The sequence below is a fragment of the Pleurodeles waltl genome, chromosome 10 (assembly GCF_031143425.1).
Source record: "Pleurodeles waltl isolate 20211129_DDA chromosome 10, aPleWal1.hap1.20221129, whole genome shotgun sequence".
In the NCBI taxonomy this organism is placed as follows: Eukaryota; Metazoa; Chordata; class Amphibia; order Caudata; family Salamandridae; genus Pleurodeles; species Pleurodeles waltl.
The window spans coordinates 70689681-70714338 of NC_090449.1; the positions used below are offsets into that span (position 1 = coordinate 70689681).

General features: G+C 42.5%; 1 protein-coding gene across 2 annotated transcripts in view; it reads right to left on the reverse strand.

Annotated features, from left to right (window-relative positions):
- LOC138261081 (testis-expressed protein 47-like) overlaps positions 1–24658 on the reverse strand; it is a 124218-nt gene that overhangs the window by 38178 nt on the left and 61382 nt on the right. The window contains exons 4-6 of one of the 2 annotated variants that reach the window (XM_069209711.1): positions 21440–21504; positions 19385–19586; positions 17771–19200 (exon numbers count right to left, since the gene is read on the reverse strand). In XM_069209711.1, coding sequence (XP_069065812.1) covers positions 19150–19200; positions 19385–19586; positions 21440–21504 — 318 coding nt within the window. In that variant the 3' untranslated portion in view covers positions 17771–19149. Of the gene's footprint in view, positions 1–17770; positions 19201–19384; positions 19587–21439; positions 21505–24658 lie in introns of those variants that run through there. The other variant, XM_069209709.1, reaches the window with a different exon arrangement.

Consider the following 24658-nt stretch of genomic DNA (forward strand, 5'->3'; position numbering starts at 1 on the left):
ACACTTCTATACCTGATTTCAGCTGCATGGAAGCCAAGATAATGATGGGGGCCCTGGGTGCGGGGGTTGTCACAAATATATCGCTCCTTAGTGCTGAATGCCTCTCCATCTCTTCAGCCCTTGCGCTTCCGCTGGGAGGCCTGAATTGGGCCGATGGAAGATGATGACTGGAGAGATGCGTTGATGGCACCATGCACTCTCACCTTACCAGCAAGATTACGCTTGATATAAACATACTATCTACACAGCAAATACTTAACCCCTAACAGGCTCTACCGAACAGGGCTACATGCCAACCCACAATGTAATAGATGTTCCCAATCACCTGCCGATTTCTTTCAAGTAGTCTTGTCCTGCCCCGTTATCACACGTTACTGGTCTCAAAGCTTGAAGGAACTCTCCACAGTGCTGGAGCACGCCCTTGAGTCCTCCCCGTTGACAGTTCTTCTGGGGGTGATGGAGGGAGTTTATGGCTCACAAGCGCAAAAGATGTTTTTTGGCACAGCACTGCTTTTAGGTAAAATAGATATTGCTACACAATCAGCGCTGAGCACCCCTCCTCCCATCACAGTGGAGGCAGGGAATGGATTGGTGCACCTGGATGGAACGGCCGGTGTACCAGGCGACAGGCTGCCCAAGGAAATTTGATAAAATGTGGTCTAAATGGTTGGGGGCTGCATGATCACAATGGGGAATGTAAAATGTAAAGTGTTAACATACAATTTTATCGCGTGTGGGTACTATCATCGGGCGAGACCATAATGGGCTATTGACCTTCTACATGATGACTCATAGCATATTTAAATAAATAAGTGAATGTATGGGACCATTGCAAATTGCTCAATTTGTCTAATGTGTTTACACCATTTTGTGACGTTTTCATCCAAAACAATAAAGTTGGTTTATCAAAAGAAAAAACATATAAGGCGTCAGGATACAGGTATCCTGACCCAATAGGGCAGATTGAGAGGTTACTTAGGGACACCTCAAGGGCAAAATTTTTCCCTTTTTTTGGCCAATCCGCGGATCCTCCTGGGAGCAAGGGAAAAACAAAGCCCTTTTCTTTCTTGCATTGGCTGGGGGTGGAAACATGGGTTATAGGATTTTGGCCCAGCAGACAACCCCCACACACCATGCATGGCGGGGGTTGGATTAACACAAAGTAATTAAAATTACTTAATGTTAAAAAACATACAAATTACCTGAAAAAAACCAATGGTTACAGGGACATTATAATTAGGAAATATATGTTTTTAAAAAAACATAGACAGTCACTTAAAAAAACAAAGGTTACAGGGATGTTCTAGTTAGGCTCACATTTTAAACATACAAAACAACAGAAATTCAGCAGTTATAGCTAGAGTGATCTCAAGTAACTATAACTCATGCCCTAAGGTAACTATAACTCGTGCCATGCACCGTTGTTTTGTCAAAAAGTTTACTGCAAATATTACATTGATATTATCAATGGTGTTATCAAACATGTCATGAGTGAAACATCATTCCTACCAGTCATCCTCATGTGTTTTTGACAGAAGGTGTAGCTGCTTGACTGTGTGCAGGTTTTCTGCCCTTCTGCCAGTTGAAACAGTAGATGATCTTGATAAACAGCATGCTGCTCCTAGAGATACTTACACTATTCTAAGATGGGACCGAGGCTCACCAACCAAGCACTATTTTCTCTGATCATCAGTCTCAAGCAGATCATGAGACGAGAAGATTATGGTGTTCTGGGACTGGTCCTATTTTGTATGTATTGGATAAGGTTTGAGCTGCAATACTTGGTGGAGCGAATGAAATGCTGGGATTCTGTAATGTCTGTGACAGCTGAAGTAGGGATGGACAAGGTAGCGTCAAGCTACCAGTGCTCTTTGACAAGATAACATTTGAATCAATGGATTTACAGAGGCAAGAGAATGTAGTTTAGGCAGCAGGCCATGTTGGAATGTTTGGAGCCTGGGTGGATAGAGAATGTCTACTGTTTGGCAAAGGCTGAAGATAGTTTGGTAACTGGTTTCAAGAGTACAAGACTGAAGGAAGCAGAATGCTGGGGCATGTTCTCTCAATGTATTACCAAATTGAGTGTTGTAATTCATGTTCAACTTTGTTTTAGAGTGGGGAATTATAGAAGAAATAACAGAATTATTTGTATGCTTCGGTCTTGGGCTTTGCATCCATCATCTTAAAGCACCTTGTACAATGAAAGGAAAATACAGCACTTTTTTGATACAGAACTTTAAAACGTTCAGAATGAATATGTGTTTTGCCCTAGACTACTGTCTATCTAGTATTTAAAATAGATTAGTAGAGGGGTTCCTACACTGAAAAGGTGTGAAGCCCACTGACACGCCTTACAGAAGCCTTACAGATATGAACACCATAATAAAGGCAGTGCTTTTTTTATTTTTAGCTCTGGCCGTACAATGCGGCTGTCACCAGACCTTAAGTGATCAACAAAAAAAGAGATCTAAGAAGCAGTATTAAGACAAAGGCTTAGCCTCCACCCCCAGATGTTGATCTTTCTCACTACAGGATTTTTGACTGGCGAGAAGGTTTGTGCTTCCAATGAAAAAGAGGTATGCAGATCATGGTCAATGAGACAGTTTGTGTATTTTACGATAATAGAGTAGAAGGATCCAGGCACCTTTTCAATCATCCAACAATGCTTTTGCAACACGTCAGGGTAGACAGGATGTTAACTGATTCAGAGAATACCAACAAAAGAGAGCTAGGTAGACATGATGTTAACTGAATCAGAGAATACCAACAACAGAGAGCTAGCATTATAGGTAATTAACACCTCTGATAGCCTTAGACATAGATTAGAAAAACAAGAAAACTGAAGAAAAATCCTGTCCCGGAGGCAGGGTCAAAAAGCATAAAGAGGTTTACCAGCCTAAACAAATAGGTTATGGAAAGAATGTAAAAGTCTAAGATGGCTTTGTGAAGGATAGAAGGATGAGTTCATAAGTATACCTTGCTATGTTGCAACACCACAGGTTAAAATTCACTGACCATTCTAGGAGAGATAATAGCCTCAATGAAAGCTGGTTTCAAAGATAGATGCTGCAAGCCAGATTTGTGCATTGGTTTAAATGAAGGGTCACAAAGTGTGAAATGACAATATTTAATTCCTAGGGAGAAGAATGTCTTTTAATCAGATATTCAGTCAACACCCAAAGGCATCCCACTGCCAAGTCATCTTCACGTAAGGGCAGACAAAGAGTGTTCAATGTTTTGCCTAAGGACAGACACAAGAAAGCATTTTACCTGTTTGTCCCTTTTAGGGAAAGCAAGGGCACTGGGTCAAAACCCCTGCTTCCCCTAATAGGTGAGATCTCATCATGTGCTTAACCATGTAGCCACTCGCTGACCATAGTCATGAGTCATAGAACAAACAAACACATGTTCCATATCCTCCCAACACATAGACCCAATCAGAAAAACCACCAAACACTCTCAAACTAGCAACCCACACACCAACTCATGCTCATCAACACTTGCTCTGCAGAAATCCACACCCCAGATATCGCTGACCTATTACAAGCTTGACATACTCCCCATCACAAAAACATAACTTATCACCATATACACGCACATCCTAGATGTCCTTGTTCCCTAACCTACAGCATCCAGTGTGCAGAATGCACACACAAGAAGGAACAAGGCCTCAATGTCCTCACACACCACATTCTCTCTCTTGGAACCTCAATACATCACCTTGCATCTCACCTACAGGCCTCCCTAAGAAAATATGGACCTATTAGATGAATTCTCAGACCTTCTTACTAAAGGCCTGATATATACTTTGCGGGGGACAAATTAAGACCCGTCGCCATGGCAGAATACTTTACTTCTACCATGACGAGGGTGCTCCATCCGCCTAAGTTAAAGATGTCCACCTGCACAGCAGACATCTCTTGCATTTACAGAAACAGCCGTCAAGGTGGTTTCCGTAAATGCACTGAAAGCTTGACGGATGGCTCTGTCAACATGATTAAGCCGTACGTCAAGCTTTCAATATTTTTTTAATTTTAAAAACCAAAATCCCAAAACAGGACTTTCTTTTTCAAAATAAAAAAAAATGATACCCTCGCCATACGAGATTTCTCACATGGTGTGGAGGTAATTTTGCAGTGTTCGCCCTCTCTAAATAGGGCCGCCTACCACATCCTTGCACATCCTAGATGTCCTTGTTCCTGCAACCTACAGTGTCCAGTGTGCAGAATGCACACACATAAATGAAGGAGGCCTTAGTGTCATCCATAAGTCCACTTAAATCATTGGAGCTCCTCGCGCACCAGATTCCAACTCTTGGAAAATGAAATTAAAAGAAGTTTGTAAAGCACACTAAACCCGAGGGTATCAAAGCGTGAAACCAATCTAAAGACATACGTCTAACCGCAAAGGGTGGATCTCACAAAGCTGGGAAAACTAAGAGAAAAAATCCTAGGTTTTAGGATTTTTACAGAAAACATGCAGTGACTCAATGTCAGAGATGTGAACTGGTAAGGTATTCCACAATTTTGCAGCAGCAACAGAGAAGAAGCGCCTACTCCAATTGGCTTTACCGAACCTCAGCACTACCACCTTCCTGCTATATACTGATCTAAGTGGCCTGTTGGGCACTTACCACCGAAAAGATGACCTAATAAGCCGAGCCTCTTTTTATGAAGTGCGAGAAAAACTGTACAGAGAGCTTTAAAATATCTCTTGCTTCCTCAGTGGGAGCCAGTGAAGGGCCCGAAGGCCTTCTCTGGAAGAGACATGCTTAGGAATGTTAAAAATAGGATGTGCTGTCATGTTTTGGATAACCTGAATCTTGTTCAATGAGGAGCTACTGATATTCAGATAAAGTGCATTAAAGTAGTCTAAACAGGATGTGATCAAGGACATGGCCACAGACTTGCGAAGCTCTTCAGGAATGAAAGAAAAGGTTTTTTTTCAAGGTTCTAATGCTTCCTCTTGCTTCCTCAGTGGGAGCCAGTGAAGGGCCCGAAGGCCTTCTCTGGAAGAGACATGCTTAGGAATGTTAAAAATAGGATGTGCTGTCATGTTTTGGATAACCTGAAGCTTGTTCAATGAGGAGCTACTGATATTCAGATAAAGTGCATTAAAGTAGTCTAAACAGGTTGTGATCAAGGACATGGCCACAGACTTGCGAAGCTCTTCAGGAATGAAAGAAAAGGGGTTTTTTCAAGGTTCTAATGATATAGGAGCAGATTTTTTGTGGGGGACACAGCTCTGCCGGGGACCCATCAGCAGTTCCTTGACTTGAGCAGCTGAAACTGGTGCAGAAGTGGATTACAAAGAATAATGTGAAGAGGAACAAAAAGACCTATTAGGGTCCACAAGTGCATTAGACAAATCACATTTTGAGTATATGTTTAAAATGTTACCTCTAAAAAAATAGCTAACTCATCACAGGAAATTTGTGAATTACTAGCAAGTTGCTTACAGGGTGGATTGGACAGACACTTGACAACTTTAAATAATTCATTAGAGGACATTTTGGATGACATTCCATTATTTGTGTAAAAAGTTGATTTGTCCTAAAAAATTTAACACTTATATCTTAAAAGTAATGCTTTATGCTTATTTTTCTCTGCTGGATCCAAATTAATGCACCACTTACACTCCTGTCTACAAAACAGCTGCCTGAGTTCATCAACCTTATCTAAAAACCAAGGGGCAGAGGTTTTGTTTCGAGTTACAATCTTCTTTGCTTTTATGGAGACTCAAGTATCTAAAGCTCACTCCACCCAACTTACAAAGTCTTCCACTGGGCGGCAGGTGGAAATGTCTATATGCAATGCCAGGGTATTAAAGGCATTCTGCATAGTTTCCAGCGTAATACTACTCCAAGTTCTGCAGGACTGTGACCAACTCTGGGACCCTCACTCTAGTCAGGGTAAGGGAGTTACACTGCTAAAATAATCCCTGCTCCTCCCTTGGTGGCTTGGCACGAGCAGTCATGCTTATCTCAGTGGCAATGTGTAAAGTATTTGTGCGCACACACACACACACACACACACACACAGAGTAACAACACACAGTGAAAACACCACAAAAGTACTCTACACCCGTTTAGAAAAATAGCCAATATTTATCTGAGTAAAACAGGACCAAAATGACAAAACTCCAACATATACAAGCAAAGATACAAAGTTTCAAAGATTAAATCTTAGTATAGCACTTAAAAACACTATAGCTCCAACTGGGGCAGTCACAACGTTTTGACGGAGTCGTTCCCAACAGTCTGATGCCATTCGTGAGGGAGTGCGGGCCGCTCACGGAGTCGCCCAGGAAAGTTGGGGAGATAGGGGTCGCTGAAGCCAGTGCAGCATCGGTTCCTTACTGCTAGGCAGGGAAGGTGAGACGTCAGTTCCTTACTGACTCAGGGTCAATATATCCTGCAGGTCAAGACACTAGACGTCAACTTTGCGGTGTTGAGATTACACCATAGGACCACAGGTGCTTCAGCTGAGTCGGGTTTCACAGACGTCAGTGACACAGCACTTGGGACTCACACTCTAACAGGACTTTGGAGGCACCAGACGCAGTCGTTGAGCACAGTGGGGACCATGGCTCCGTGCAGGCAGCGGCATGGAGTCGCACAGCGGTGCCAGTTCTAAAGTTGATCTGGAGTTGATGTGCTTGTTTCTTCTTGGTTACATTAGAACTCACTCCTAAAAGTGTTTCACAGCTACTGAAATATATTTTTAATGTGTATAAAGTTGAGTTAGTTATATAAATGTTATGTGTTAGGAAAAACCTGCTACCCACAGCCTTTCATTTCACACAGGTCAGACAGTTCACCTTACAAAATCATGGAACTCTGCTGTCGCAAGGAAAAGTAATTGCAAGAAGACAAACTACTTTTGACCTCTGTCTCTGAACATAGAGTAAATGTGACAAGAATAAGATTTAAAGGCATCTTAATTGCTAATTCAGTTTCTGACTGAACAGAACACCTGTTATTTTTCAACTTGCGAGACGGGGTGAGTGGGTTCTAAACATAGCTTGACCTGATATACTATGACTCGCCATAGTGAGTGGTATAGTAGATTTTTTGAGCCGTGTGTGAGCCCCCTGAATTCAAGTGAGCACCCTCAATTTTTTAAATATTTTCCATTGCTTGACCTTCGATTTGCGATGAAGGTGGTGTTGATTTTGTCTCATTTTTCAGATCCAGGCGTTATTTACCATTAATGTTCATTTGGACATGGTATTTTTGGTTACAAAACAACAGAAGTAAGTTGAAGAGGGTAAGGTTCATTTAGGATATTATTAATCCCTTTGTAAGTGTTCAGTTCACTGATTGTTACCTCTTGACTTGTTTTGTTTCATGTAGTGTCCATCAGTTCTGTGTCCTGAGGAGAACGCAAAAGTAAAAGTGGGGTTCGAAAAGCGTCAATGGTGTTTTAACCCAGGGAGTGATTTAAAAGACATTTTGAACACACAGGAAATATGGCAGTGAAATATTTAACAAGTGCTATCCATGTGTAGTACTTATCTGGACAATTGATTGGTACCCTCTGGTTGTGACCCATTGATAGGGGCAATTAATTACTGTGAAACAGAGACAAACCCCTCATGGGTGTTACATTTCAGAACTAGGACACACCTGGATTTCTTAGTTTCTTCATTGCTTCATTACTGATTGTCTAAACATTGTTTTTCTGTGCATGTTCTTTGGGCTACTAAAAACAAAATGTTAATGTAATGTCATGTTTTGTTTTTGTTCTTCTGTAGAGTACATCTTGTGTAAATGGGAAGTAACAGAGTATCTACTACGCAGCCAGTGCTTAATTTGTGCTTCTTGTTTCCGGTGCTGAGCACCGGCACTTATTTTTGAGGGCCAGTGCTTATTCTTCTGCCTTAAGCATTTGCTGCGAGCAAAAGACACATTTGGGAAAGACGGAGGAAGAGGAAAACGAAAAAGCGTCACAATGATAGAAAGTAGAAAGCTGCAGGGGTGAGCTGAAGGGGCAGGGAGTGGCTTTTAAATGGAATGACGAGGCCTGCGATGGCCATGTTTGCACATGTAATTGCATGTAAGATGAGGGCTTTGGGCAACTGGCACCTCTGTATTTACAAATGAAGCACTGTACACAGCAAATATATGGTGATCACATTCACTGAATGAGGTGCTCGCGTATTGAAACACATGTTTTTATGAGCAAGGTCAGTAAAGGCAATTTTTTCTCAGGTTTGATATTGGACAGTGGCCCAGCCTTGCTGACATTAAGAGTGCCCAACCCTGAAGTTTGTGGTACTTTCTAAAAGTGGCATTTCAAAAGTTACAATTTAAGAAACAACTTCATCAAGAGATTCTTAAATTATGAGTTCAGAGATCCCAAACTCCACATCTTTATCTAATCCCAATGGGAAATTACACTTACAAAATAGGCAATCCCCATGTTAGCCTATGGGTTGGATAGTCCTTACAGTAGAGAAAACAGAATTTAGCAGTATTTCACTACCAGGACATGTAAAACACACCAGTACAAGTCCTAACTTTTAAATACACTGCACCCTGCGCATGGGGTTGCCTTGGGCCTTCCTTGGACCTACCTTAGGGGTGACTTACATGTAGCAAAAGGGAAGGTTTGGGCCTGGCAAGTGAGTGCACTTGCCAGGTCAACATGGCAGTTTAAAACTGCACACACAGACACTACAGTGGCAGGTCTGAGACATGTTTACAGGGTTACTCATGTGGATGGCACAATCAGTTCTGTAGGCCCACTAGTTGCACCTGATTTACAGGCCCCAGGCACACATGGTGCACTATTTTAGGGACTTACAAGTAAATCAAATAGGCCAATCATGGATAAACTAATCACCAATACAATATGGACAGAGAGCACTTGCACTTTAGCACTGGTCAGCAATGGTAAAGCGCCCAGTCTTAAAGCCAGCAAAAACTAAATTCAGCACACAGTCAAAAAATCGGAGGTCAGAGACAAAACGTTTGTGGATAACCCTGCAAAAAGAGCCATTTCCAACATACAGCATCCACAAGATCAGGTGCTGAGTCCTCTTTAGCCCATGTCTCTTTGATAAAGACAGTGTTTAATTTGGGCTTTTTGTTGCTGGTGCGGAGCACCGGCACGTATTTTTGAGGGCCAGCGCTTATTTTTATGCCTCAAGCATTTTCTGAAAGCAAAAGACACATATGGGAAAGTCGGAGGAAGAGAAAAATCAAAAAGCGTCACAAAGGAAGAAAGCAGAAAGCTGCCAGAGTAACCTGAAGGGGCAGGAAGTGGCTGTAAATTGATTTAAAAAGACCAGAGATGCTTCAGATTTACGCTGCCTCAGTATTCCGTGTTTGCACATTTAATTGCAGCAGACACATGTTTAAGAGGAGAGCTTTGGGCACCAGCATCTTTTTATTTACAAATTAAGCACTGGATAAAGAGAAAATCTAATACCATAGAATGAGCTAAATCTATGACTTTGTACTTCTGTTTGAGGATGGAAAGCACATTGATTAAAGCACATTCAATCTTTGTTAAGCTGTCAGGTCTCTTCATTATCTCTCCTAACCTAATCTACACAAGAGGAGCAGGTATAATTACACCACCCATCGGGCTAACATGAAAGGCACAGTTAGGGCTACAGAACTCAGTACTTTTATCCAAATTAACCGAATGACACCCATCCCTCTTACCGTTAGGGGTGGCACCAATAACTGAGCCAGGGAGAACTGTAAAGGTAAGCGAGCCTTTCAATCTAGCCCCAAAACAGCAGCATTCCTTGCGCCTGGGGAAGCTGGAGTGCGGACAGGTGCAGATGGGCTTGTGTTTGGCACGCAGGCATTCTGAGAATATAGTCCAGGCTCTACACGAGGCATGCCTAGCCACGAAGGAAACGTGCTTGTAAGGCAGGAGGGAAAATAAAAAGCGACCTGGAGTCCAGCAAATCCCGCCTACTAGTGTAGGCTCCCCTTCACAGTAGGTGTACTGGTGAATAAAAACAAAACTAAAATAGTGAGAAAATCAACACATGACATCATTAAGACACCTAAAATGTACTCCAAAAGTACAGCTACTATGGAGCTACTAACACAGAGCCAGGCAACTTCAAAATGCGGCGCATGCACCACACAAGGAAAACAACAATAATGCAATGTGCGACCTTGGCATGAATTGAGCAGAACAGAAGGAAGAAGTCTCAATCCAATAGACCTTCTCTCAGTGGGAAACTCAGCCCGTCATCCCACCTCATTACAGGCCTCCCAGGCAGAACAAAGACCTACTAGATGAATTCTCAGACCGTCTCACTAAGGGCCTGATTTATACTTTGCCAAACAAATTAAGTACAGTCACTATGGTATTTTATTTCCAATAACAAAATCCTGAGCCAGGATTTTATTTTTGAAAATGAAAAAAACACAACAACGCTGCACCATAGGTGATTTCTCACATGTTGTGTGGGTCATTTTGCATTTTTAACTGCCTGTCACATGTTTGCCCACTCTAAATTTGACAGGTGAGCATATTGCCAAACCTCAGGTGGCCCTTACTCCATCGGGTTAGTCGAAGTCTAAATCAGGCTCTAAGTCATACAGCCAAAACACCATAATCACCATCCTTGGTAAGATCAACTTCCCAAAAAAGCAAGCGTTAAAAAATAAGAGACACCATACTCTACTTCACTGACACACACAATTTGGTACAGCATGTTACCCGACCAAATTCAAAATGCTTTCCTTTCCAACTAAAGCAAACAATTGCAACCCAGATCCTTTAACACCAGGGTACTCCACAGAACAACAAGCACTCCATCTACAGTCAGGAAAGAAAATGGAGGAAAAACAGAAAACAAGATGGCAACATGCTACTGAATGGCCTCTTCGCAACATGCACATAACTCATAACATCAACCAGAGCCTATTACTATACCGAAATCATCAGTGAATCTGCAGAACGTTTTTCAAAACAATTAAGCCATGCCTCACCCTTCAATCCAACACCTTAGAGACAAGTGCAATGCCATCAACATTTTCTTCATTGAAAAGATACAGAAGATCTGACAGCAAATCTAAAACACCAACCCTACTTCTACTAAGACACCCACCACTCTGTGCTGCATTACACTATGGTCATCATCTAAACCCATCTTTTGCAGACTTTGCCAACATCTTCAACTCCCCCCAAGCCACTACCTACGAAGATGACATCTTACCAGCATCCTTCATTGAAATCCACTACAGATAAGAACTCTAAACCCTTCTTGCCATCATCAACATTTCCTTCAAACAAGGCATCTTCCCAGAAGCTCGAAAGACATGCCAGATCCTCAATTTCTGAATAAAACCACACTTCACCCTGATGATCTCCCAACCCACCAACCAATCGCTCACCTACCTGTCACTGGCAAGATCACTGAAAAAGCAGTAGATGCACAACTCAAAGATTATATTAACACTAACCATCTCATGCATAACTACTAGTCTTGTTTCAGACCACAGTGCAGATTGAAAGCAGCTTCATTACAAATTATAGACAAGGCCACATGATCACAGATTAAGGTAACCAATCTCCTGACACTGCTGGACCTCTCAGCTGCCTTCATCACTATTGATTATGCCACCCTTATCCAGATCCTGTAGTACTAAATGGATTCACTGTCAACATCCTTCCGAGGTTCACCTCCTTCCTATCCAACTGACATGAAGTTGTTCACATGGGCACCTCCTAGTCCCAGAAAATTGCCATAATTTCCAGAGACAACCAGAGCCCATCATCTTGAACCTGTCATGAACCCCTGTAGGACTCTGGCCAGCAATACCAGTATCACAATTCACAAATTAATAGATGACAGCCACCTTTTCTTGAAAGTCATCTCCTCTCAGGACATTAAACACCTCACACATCCCTTGAGTCTCATTCAGAGCTGAATGTTCAGCACCTACCTTAACCTCAACCAAATAATGAACTATTCACAAAGAACAACAAGCAACATCTGGCACAAACTTGGATCAATGACCTAAACCTGAACAGATTCGAATTCCAAATGTTAGCCAATGACAAGTAAGTTGGATTCAACCTGGGTAGAAACTTTACCCTAACGAAGTACATCACAGAAAAAATTAAAACAGCCTGGCGCAGAAGTTGTAGAATGTTTTTGCCAGAAGGAAAAATACCCCATTTCATTTGCTAAAGAAAAGCAGGACACTCAATATTAAATCAGTTGAAAGACGGTTGGTCCTTGGACCTGCCCACTTAAGCATGATCTCTTCCTGCCAATCATCACGAACCTCTGAGTCCAGGGGATTTATAAATATAACCTCATCTAGCTAAAGTCCCCTGATGTTAAAAATAATCCTTCTATGTCTTGCAAAATTTCAGGGAGGGTAGTCTTGGCTTAGTTCCCCTATATCCACTCACCTTTGCATTGCTCGCAGGTGGGAGATTATTAGTCATTACAACCTGCCCACTGTTCAGTAAATACACCTCTGGCCTGTACAAGGACCCGAGAGGGTTGTCCCAAGCTCAACAATACTTCCACCCCAATACAAATGCCCAAGTATTCTCCAAAGGCAAGGGGAGTTGTACCACCCTCCGACACCCAACATACAGTGCCCAGCACTCCTCAATTTCCAGGTGGAGTTCAGCCTGTCCACAGAGGTTCCTGACAATTTACTTATAGATGTGGGTATGTTTTTTTAATAAAATTCTGAACTTTAAGTAAACCCATAGGACCGTTATCATTTGACAATCCTAAATTCCAGTTCTGTATTCTCTTCATAGAAGATCTCCCCTTTCCTGGGAATTAAGCAATTCATTTTGTATAAAACTATTTTCTCCAGTGTTATCTATTTACAGTCCCAGTGGGGCTACTAGCCCTCGCGTTCTCCTTATCTCAAGTTTCTGTGAAGTACCCTTATTGCAAGGGCTCCTTAAATTCAGTCTCTCTAGGATTCCTTTGTTCCTGAAAACCTTATTACCATTTTGCAAATGTATTTTCTTTCATGATGCATTACTCTCACTGTTTTCCTATCTTTCCCTCTCTGGGACCTTATGTCTCTTAGGCCTCTTGCAACTTTGGGACAATGGTATTTTACTCAGGAAGAAGATTCCAGGGCTCTTTTTGCTCACAGTGGAAGAGATCCTGCTCCTGGTGTGCCTGAAAATGTCAAAATGTGCAAAGGCAGTGAGTTGTCAGTGGACTGCCTGCTTTTTGACAAATGTGATTTTTTTTGTTTTGTTTTAATTACAGGTTCTAGAAAGTGAAGTCGCTGAGATGGTTTCAAAGAAGACATGTTCTCTTTGAGTGTGAGCGCTAACCTTTTGAAAAGATTGATGTAAACTGACACTGAGTTTTTTGTGGATGCAATCTTGAGCATCCAGTCGTCCAGGTATGGGTAGGACGGATGTCCTAATCCACAGAGGGGAGGCAGCTACTATCATGCACTTAGTGAATATTACAAGAGCAGACCAAAGTACACTCATTTGTAGTGGCAAACTGCTACCTCAAATCTGAGACATTTTTTGTGTTTTAAGTGAATGGGTGTGTAACAATATGCATCTTAAAGGTCTAAAGATTCCATGTATTCATTTTCCATAAAGAGCTACAGCATCACCTGCTGAGTTGCCATTCTGAATTACTGTTTCCTCAGGAAAACACTGAGCTCCCGGAAGTCCAAAAAGGGTCTCCATTCCTTCCATGTCTTCTAAGGAGGTATCTTGATTAAATTCCACGTTCTTTTGTCCCTTTTTGACTGACTGTATTGCTTCCTTTCATTGCAAGTTGAAGCGGTCTGCTTTCAAATGCCATAGGTGCTGTAGACATTCCAAATTGTGTCCACCCTAGATTACATCCAGTACCCATCTGTCCGTGATGATTTTGTACATTTCTTGTACAAAACAGCAGTCCTGTCTGTTATGTGGCCAAAGAACTTGTGCGTAAGTGAGATGGCAATTAGTGCCTGAAGGATGTCAATGACGTTGAGAGTCTTAACTTTTAGATTGACCTCCACCTCTGTGTATCATCTGGTTATGCTACAATGTGTGCGATTGCTACTCCTATTGCTGGTCCTTAATAATGTCTATTTGCTGGTGGTTGTACACGGGAAATGTGTTTGGCTTATATGATCCACTGTAAGAGTGCACCCTTCCTCTAATTACTCATAAGGCCTGGGTTGCCTGTGCTGTAAAGCCCCAAATGACCTGGCTATATACTTGTACATTTTAATGCCCTGAAGGTCTTCATCCACTTTTTTTTCCAAAGAGCATCTCCCACCTCAAACAGCATGTCTATGTTTCTGTTTTGGACTTCTGGTCCAAAAGAGGTAACCCTTGCCTACCTTTGTTTTCATAAGACAGCTGCCCCAGCCAGCTCCCGGAGGCCTGGATTTGCAACATCCATTACTGACTCTGAGTGTCACAGGTGCCTGTTCTCCACCTTTCTAGAATTGTTTGCACCGTCCACTTTTTATCACCTAGGTATAGGTCAATGTCTGATCTGTTGATCATTCCTGCCCATAATAGCCATAGGATTGGCTGCTCTGAGTTATTTACACTGCTGCTATTGATAAGACTCTTGCCAAAAGCATCCTTTCTATGACCCTCTCTGTTAGGTGGTGCAGTGTGTGGTATTTCCAGATTTCTAGACCTCCTTTGAGCATCCAGGGTCTGCCTTAGGGTGGCCAAGTAGGCATGCTGTTGAGCTGTCTGGCTCTTTATACTGTTTATCCAGCTTGAGTACCACCACTGCACCTGTTGCCGGGTTCTGTATTAGCTAACCACCTCCGTTCCAGAGGCGGTCTTTTACTGGAATTGACTTGACAGATCTTCTAGTAGGCTCCTGGGAACCGTACAGGAAGCAGGCAGTCTCCCCGACAGTTACCAGAAGATCGAATCTTATGGATGCCCTCTCTATTAGGATGTGAAATCTGGCAATGTCACCTGGAAGATAGTCCACTCGGGAGGGGTTTGAGGTTTAGCTGCTGGGGGGATGTAGTCATCCCACTCAGCATCACTCAATCTATGAGGCTGTGATCATCATCATCATTGTTAATCTGAATGGATATTTCAGAAAGATCAAATAAATTCATACCTGCTGACACGGCGTTGTATTTGATCAGTGGCGTTGAAGACTCAGGCGTCTGTTCTGACGGCTGCAGTGATTGTGACGTAATCTGTTGCAGTGCAAGTGCAGGTTGTTGGACGTATTCTGGAAAGAGTCTTGTATAATAGTCAGATATCATGAGGCTTACGTGTTTTCTGTGGTCCGCGGTCACCAACATCACTGGGCATTGCCTATAGTCCTCATATGCAGTTTCATATGGATCATAATTGTGATCATAATATTCAAGTTATTTCAACCATGGTTGTCAGAATATTTTGATATGATTTTTAAAAATGAACTGCTAAGCCACTGCAACCTTTTTCACTCTTCCCTCATATCTTTTTTAAGCCAGCATACCCTTCATGGCGGTCTTAATTTCCTTCTGAAATACTGGAGCATCCAGAATATTCTAGATTTTGTAAAGAGGTCTCTGCCAGTCCCAGGTCTGAGAGGAATCACTCCTCCTCTTCCTAGGGAAAGGAACAATGTCAAATTTTTATATAAAGATATAGCTTTCTTATAGAAGGATATAAAATCTCTGCATGCACGATCAAAAGTAAATATACAGTCAACGAGCCACTGGAGAGTTTGCAGGGTTCTGATAGTGGAAGTGGACTGTTACTGCTTTGCACAGTCGGACTGGCCTATAGGACAATCTGGCAGCGCCCGGTGGGCTAGTCTTACAGCTCAGTCTGTGGGCCATTCTTTGGGCTCTTTGTGGGCCTAATTTATGGTCTGCTGGGCCTTTTTTTACTGTTGATTCCTCTGATATTAAAAGAAACATTGCACACAGAAATCACAAATCCGTGCAGCCCTTCATACCTTGCAAAACACTTTCACCATGTGTCTTTACAAGTTCAAAACTGCCCTGATTTGCAAACATGGGCCACTTTTTAGCTTTCTAATTCACTAATGGGGGGCACTTTTATTTTGGTGCCCAAGCTTATTTTCTGTCCCAATCTGACCCTGCCGTTTGTGATGCATTTCTTTAAAGAATTGTGTCTTAATCTCTATCCTACACTGGAGTAGGGCTGGGCAGTCAAGATGCACAGGGGATGTCATTCTAGATCTTGTGTGCAAGGCCAGCAATGTTTCTCCTGTTGGTGTGTGTCTATCTCATGTCCATTGCCTACCTCGTATAGTCTCATCTAATGCCTCTGCTACATTAGGCAACTAGCTAGAAGCCTATCTATTTTAATTACATTTTATAAGTAGGTTATATGTAAGTGTTGAGGTAAACCACACTAGCTCACATTCAAAACAATAACAATCCTCTGAGTAATCCTGGACTCTGACCTTGTTTTAAGCCAACATACCAACAGAGTAGACAAAACATGCCTCTTACACAGCATAACCTAAACACATTAATCAGTAACTGTCATACAATATGTACTGTTCAAAATGGTTGTACGACGGAATGCCGACTGACAAAACAACGAGTGCCTAAACAACGAGGTCGGAACACCGACCTCGTTGTTACTACTAATGCCTTTACCACGAATGCCTTAACAACGATATTTCGTTGTAAAGGCATTCCTGGTAAAGTCATTAGTAACAGGCACCCATTGATCCTGCATGCCTCACCCCACCCACCCAACCCCACCCCAAAACCTAAAACACCGACCCCCCACCCCCTCCCCAAAACCAAAAACGCCCCACCCCCACCAACCCCACCCCAAAACCTAAAACCCCCGAACCCCCACCCCCTCCCCAAAACCAAAAACGCCCCACCCTCCCAACCCCACCCCAAAACCTAAAACCCCGACCCCCCACCCCCTCCCCAAAACCTAAAACGCCCCACCCCCCAACCCCACCCCAAAACCTAAAACACCCGACCTCCCACCCCCTCCCCAAAACCAAAAACGCCCCACCCCCCAACCCCACCCCAAAACCTAAAACCCCCGACCCCCCACCCCCTCCCCAAAACCTAAAACCTCCCACTTACCTGAGTCGTCGCCTCATCGGCGTTGTCCTCCTCAGCCGACTCCCTTGTTTGTACCTTAACCATGCATGTTCGTTGTTCAGGACATGCGTGGTTAAGGCACAAAATAACGAAGTCGTGGTTAAAGAAAGCGTTGTTCCGCTTTCGTTAACCAGGACTTCGTTATAAAAAAGTCGGCATAAAGGATGTTTGCCGTTCAAAATATCCATGAGCCTGTTTGCCTCTGTTAAATAAGCATAATTTCCATGGGAATCTTGACCTATCTCACAGTTGCAAAAGGTGCAAAGCATACCAAGTTCCTCTTACTTGTGCCTTATGTGCACTGCACATGTTCACAGCACTTTTAATCCAAGGGCTCTGCATCACACACACACCATACATGGGAAGAGACCCAAATAACTACAGGGGATGTTACACAAATAAAAACCGACTGCTCTCTAAGACTTGGCCTGGCCTCCTGGTTACAGTAAGAACTTTATCAGATCTGTGGGACTCTCTCCCCCCCTACATCTGCAGATCATATAACCTTTAGCAAAGCTCTGAAGAAATAACTCTTCACTGCATCAAGACTGAACCTATTATACCTCAACACAAAAAACAGTACTCGGCAAGCAATAGCACAAGCTGACCAGCATTCAATATTCAAACTCCTATCACTATTCTCCCAGGAAACCACAGGCAACCCTTTAGGTGTTTGTTTCTTTATTCCTCCCATAGCTTGTTGTATATCATAATATTCTCAGCAATAATACAAACTGACTGAAACATTATGCCCTAAATGTAGCTTAACAAAATATCGACCCATCAAGTGTAGAACTTCGATTTTTAATTCCAATGGCCTGTATTTTTATATCAATATTTAGGACACAACATTTCTCTCAGAGAATACTGTGGTTACAATATTCAGGTATCCTACCTTACAATAAATTCTCAACCACATCCTATGCCAGTACTGTGCCCCCATCATCCCATAAAGCATGACACAACATACTGGAGATTCTGTCCACAACGCTTTCTCCTACCACTATATTTATACTGCCATAACCACTAGACATATACCCATTAGAACCCTCTAGTCTCCAAATAATATTAATATAGACCTCTTTCTCTCACTACACTAAACCCTCAGGTCATGACACAATGTGCAATCCAGAATGCCTGCATCCCCAAAATCTGGAATTCTATCCCTTCTTGCTCTCCAAATTTCTCATTAGCTTCCTTCAGTCAAGAAGGATTTAAAACATTATTTACTTAGGCTTTCTTTCTACTACTCACAATTGCTTACTCCCAATCTGCATAGAAGCCTCTCCCATGCTAATACCTTCCCCACTGGTCCTATGTCTGTAAGCCAGCTGCAGAGGTCCCTCTCAAAGAGCTCCATAGTATTATACATGAAACATTTGTGTCAGACATATTTAACTTCAACTTACTGTATAACTTTCTTATTAGTTTAGTTTGTTAAATCTAAACAACCTTGATTACTGTATGTCCTTTCTCTGTAACTCTGAGATTTGAAACATCTGCAAGGGCAGGGCAGTGTGAAATACTGCACCGGCTGAGGGAACAGGAAAACAGGGCTCAGCTCCCCATTTATAGAGATTTGAGCAGGGATGCTGTCATCAACCACACCCACACTAAAAGCGCTGTTTGTGGATGGCAGCGGCCATTATGTTGCAGGGGATTTGTTCTTGAGACACTCTCTCAAGTACAGATTTCTACAAGTAGCCAATTGCCTGAGGGGAAGCCACGTAAAATGCGTAATTTCACAATAATGACACATATTGTCTATGAAATATCACATGATATTCCGTTTGCCCACTGTTTCCGTCTGTTTTCATGTTGCACTGCGATTCCGCTGGAAACCAGGACCCGCTACGTTAGATGATCCAGCTTTGCTTGGAATTCTCTTCTGCACCATCCCCCGTCCATAGATGAGCAGGTTGTTCCCGCTGGATAATGCAAGGAATTAGGTGTATTTTTCCTGTAAACGTTTGGTGCAAAACGTTCTTTTGCGTGCAAAAGATGATCAGTGCATTCATTTGTGCCATGTTGGGTTGCGAAGAGTCTCTTAGGAGCCCGAGACATTAGGCCCACATTTTTTGTTACTAAGCATGGGCCTGCTTGGGATGCTATGAGTTTCTGTTGCCATCTACAGTGCTCAAACACCCCTTACACCTTTTCTGTGTTTGAAAAAAAACATAAAGAAAAAATCCATAAGAACACCGAAGCAAATAAGCAGGTAAATATTGATGACATCTCATAATAAGACAACCATCATGATAAGAAAACGCACGCAAACACAAATTTTGTTAAAGAGACAACTTTCAACTTCCTGTGTATTGTCAGTACTCCCAAAACCCTCACCTTGGCTGTCTTGGAAAAGAAGACCGCAAGTTTTAACAACTGTGCGAGGGAGTCCAGCACCACATGTTCCAGCACTTGCTCCTCCAATGAATCCTCCATGTACCTCACGGGGAGACTAATGATCCTGAAGTACCACTGAGGGAACAGTCTGCCTCGGATGTTATGCGACATAATCAAGAGCTTTGCGTTCTTGAGTAGAGGCCTGGAAGCAGGAATGGAGAGTTGGCAATGGCACATCAGGAATAATGTAATAACACATAGCTGAATGAGAAGTAGCAGAAGCTCCTGGTGTATGACAGTAATCACAATACTGGGTAAACCAGGAACCTTTTTACATTAAACACTTTTATGGCTACAATGAGGCATCGGCTCAAGGGCTCGACCATAATAGTTCTGCGAGCGAGTTTATCAATAGAAGAACTTCTGCCTACCAAACTTCCATAACAATACAACTCCACGTTCACTTCTGGCACTATCCATGTTTCTATAACATGTTTCTATAAATCCATTCTGATTACTTTCTGTGAACTTTTCTACCCTGTATCAGGCACAATTCTTCAAACACGTTTGTCCTTTTATGGACAGCTGGGGCACCATGGACTCAAATGATGACACTGAAACTGCTTATCTACAGAAGATCCAAACAACCAGAATGCTGCTGTTAAAGTTGATGTAGGCATCAAGAAAAGGGCTAATGGCATCCCAATTCTGATGCCCTGGCACTCCCTTTGGTCAAGTCCACAATACAATTCAAACACAGACGTTTTAAGGCCTTGGCAAAGTGTGCAGTTGTCCTGTAACAAAAATCTGTGGTGTGGTCCAGACAGGGGCCTGTTCTCGGAGAGGGAAGAGTGACCTTCAATATAGCTCTATTTCTCTAATTACTTTACTTCTCTCCCTAGCTCACATTTCTTTCATCCCTGTTTCTACCATCATCTCCATCTACTTCACGTCTCTCACGATACTGTTCTATTTATGTCTGCCCATTTTTGAATCTTGCCTGTACCATTTCTTTTCCTCAACAGGATCGGACTTAACAGTTTAGCCAGTGAAGTGCACACATAAAAGGAGGGAAATGGTGACAAGAAAGAGGAAGAGAAATTGGGAGACAGGTATTAGATTTCAACCAATGGAACCGAGCAACGCTTTAACTTTCACTAGCAGGAATGTCAGTTGTGATAGGGTTTATACTTGTGACTGCAAATATTTGGCAACTAAAGCTACAGTTTCAAGTGCAATGTGCATGTGTCTTATAAGCATTAGGAGTTCGCCCTTAGCATGGTGCTCCTATAATGGGACAAACAAGCTGAGCAGACTGTGAAGTCAACATAGAATGCTGCTGTTGCAAAAAAAAAATCTAGCGCCATGCTAAAAAAAGGAATTGCTTTATCAAGGCTTGTTTAAGCTTGCATTTGGTGCTATTTGGATGACGGGTGCAAGAACGCTTGAGCGTTCAGCTGTTTATGCATGTACCCGCTTCTGAAGGTGTAACATAATATAATACTGGTTGGTATCACACTGGAATAAATGAGAAGAAAGGGGTCAATACATTTAAAGATGGTCAAACGGGGGAGGGGGGGGGGGCGGTAAATATATTTTGCCTGAAGTCCAACAAATGTTAATGGGGAGTCTATGAAATCTTTATGGTAAGACCCTAAGATATCTGTCCCGAGGACTCCAGAAACAAGCCAACTGCAAAGAGCTGCAATCTGCATTGGTCTATAGCAGAACAGTCCAAATGTTTACCCGACAGACATTTATACTGAAAATGCCACATGAGTTTTAGCTTTAATGGATTGATTGCAAAACCAAAGGAGCTAAGATGAAGACTGAAAACCAAACGTAAACGCCATTAACAATTGGTTGTTTAAATGTCAACTGGTAACCCGTGGCACTTGTGTCCTGTGTTCAAACGTTAAACAACTCAATGGCAAGGTCCTGAATTTCAGCAGGTTTGCGTAATACACAGAAATAATAACCTAAGATAACCAGCACTTCGCACATAAATACTCTGGTGGCGTTACTGTGATGTATACATGTTAGCCCAATACTTACTTGGGACCCCGATTCTGCATTTCAACCAAATCTTGCAGGACACAGTACAGGGCATCAGTGGAAGACTGCAAGACAAGTCCAGTTAGAAGCAGGAAGTAGGCTATCAGGTGTAATGGCAGAATCATATATTCATCAATATAATTTCAGTCAACAATTCGGTAGAACACTACGAACGGATGGATGCCTGTGGCTTATGTAATGCTTCACACACAGGAGACCCTCATTTGGAGGGTTTGATCCCTCTGGCAAATTTGCCTGGTAGGAGCCTCCATATTAATCCTTCTCGATAGCACGCTAAAGCTGTTTCATGGGGTTGTATTGCGCAAACTTGTAATTAATGAAAATTGTGACTAAGGATTTGCCAGATTAGACACAACCTTAAAATCCACAGTAATTGCATAACACTTAACATTACTTCATGCAAGCAAGGCCAGTATTGCTGATTATAGCGAACAGAAGCTTACATACTGTGTCAATAAACACTATAGCATGGAAACACCAACAAATCAAAGCAAAGTAGGTGCTAAAGCAGTCACAGAATCCACAAAACCAACAAAGAGCAGCTTCACTTTTACCTCACTTAGGGGCAGATTTACAAGAAAATGGTGCATTGTTCTGATGTGCTACTTTTCTTTCGTCCCCTTTCCCCAAACAACGACACCATTGTTGCACCATATTTACAGTACAGCGCACCATAGCGGTCGTTGCCACAACAGTGTGAACATTTTTTATGCTTGTGGTGTCAAAAATGTTGATGCTAGTGCAGCAAAGCCCAGGGAGGCTGACAGATTATTATGGGTGCGTCACTTTAACGCCTGCCCTGAGCAAGCATTAAAAATGATGGAAAAAATGACGCAGTGAAATCTTGTAAATTTCACTGCATCACGTTTTCAGGTCTCCCTTTGTCGGAACGCCCCCCTTGCATGCATTCAGCCACTTTGCAAATATGGCACGGTGGAATGGCTACCTTAACGCTATCTTAGCGTCATAAAAATGAGGCTAATGCTGCGTTAAGGTGGTGCCAGGGACTTGTAAATCTGCCCCACATTCTTCATAAATGAAAAATCACATTAGCATGAAAAGCAGATTTCAAAAACCCACCCCAATAAACAAACAGCACCAAAGTGATCTATAATGAAGTTATATGCCTGCTGATGTCAGACAGGTAACTATGTAGTTGTGCCATATTACTGAAGAGGCACCAAACCAAGCTTCTGTCAGTGTATGAAGATCGTGCTGGTCGTCGAAATACTATTTTGCCTGGATCGAAGGTGTTCCTTGCAACCTTACTGTTAGCAATGTCCATAATAATGCCTAAGAAAATATGGATAAAACTGCACAGAAGTGAGCACACGCAAGAGAGCAGTATGCCCTTATACAAACCACAGGTTCACATGCAACTTTGCAGAACCCTTAAAGGTACATAGGACGTCATCGTCAATCCCAACCCAAAGTTCGTACGTAAAGTAACCCTAAGGGACTCGCTAATGATGAGCATCTGCTAGAAGAGCTTTATCTCACTGATAAACAACCGCTACACAGACACACCCGTGAGACCTCAGGAGGAGGAGAGCATACCAGAGAAGGTCCATGCAAAGGACATCAATCTCAAACGACACAAAGCAGAAAAGTGTAGAGATTTAGACTGCCCAGGGGCATTGTCAAACACCTGTTTTTCCATGTGACATCCCACATCACCTCCTTCTCCCAAAAAAGGTCATGTCAGGTCAGGTAATAGTGAGTGCTGTAAAGCACCATGTTGTAATTCTGCACCGTAATACTTCTGATGAGAGCCTTTGTGTTTTCGTCAGTGCCTTCTCTTTCTCCCCAAGACATGAGTCACAGGTGTCAAGGTCTTGCCCATCCCCACCTCCTGCGTAAGGATCCATGTCCTAGAAATGCCTGCCACCCTACTGACCTATTGCCAATATCCATCACAAGCATGTCACCCAGCTCAGTCATACCTGCAGCCAACCATCACCCTTCCAACTACTTCCTCAGCATTCCTACTGATGGGTTACATGGATGGAGAGGGAAAGATAATCTGGAATTTCCTCTTCAGATTTACTATTTTGAGTACACATCATGACTTTGTTGTTATGTCTTTCATATGAAGGACCATGAGTGTCATGGGGGTCCTTGTTTATTTACTTAGATTTCTGCTTGGCTTTATAACATAAATTGTATTTAATAAAATAAAAATTGAATAAGAACTCTGCACCATAATCTATTTGTACAGCTGCAGTGACATATTTGTTCTGTCAGGTCGGCAGATGAGGTTTATGCTTTGCACTGGAATAGCAGCCCAAAAAGATAACAACATAACAAATTACATTTTCCAGGGGGTCATATAAAACACATCTGACACAAATGGATCAATTCCGGCCGACCACAAGATATCAATAAATTCTTCTAATAGGTTTGAGTTCTTTCTTTGCTGCCACTGACAAGTTAATATCTTGTGAAAAGCACTTATTGTGTTGTGCAGAACTGATCTTATGAATGCTAATGTTCTTACTAATGATTATCTGTGTTTTGCAGGCAACTGCCATCTCAGCATAATTGAAGGATGTTACCTGAGACCCTGTTCCCAATATCTATCCCCTGTCCAGGTGTGTCACACCTATCGCACTAGAAACCCTCTGTGGACGGAAGGCGTACACTTTACACCCACAATAGGAACCAGAGCACAAAACGGAAAAGGTAACTTGGAAAATGGCAGAAGGAACACTCGACTGGAGTTTGCTGTGCTCTGAAATTGAGTTTTTATCTGCTTGTACGCCGCTCCAACCCCAGATATGTTCTTAATGGCCACTTATATCAACTGACTATAATGTAATAAGACTGCAAAGATGGTCCACACTATAGAGTAGGAGAAAGCCAAACCAACTCAAGACATTGCTAATTGTCTGTTACAGCTCCTGTTATTCCAGTAATACTGTTCTACCTACGTTAGCGTAGGATTGAACCAGCTAACCTGGAAGTGAAAGTCTATGGCAAGTCTGTTATGCAGCTTAGTCTTCAGTAGACCCATGTCTCTCAACCACTCATGTTGGCAGTACGCCGTGGACCCACAATAGGACATGGAATAAAAGGTAAGCAGGAGAAGATTAGCGAGAAACACAGGACTCAAGTCTGCTCTGCAACGGAATGGAACCCTTCGCTGCCTGGATTCAGCCAACCACGGAAAGTTCTCAATAGCCACACCTACCAACTGAC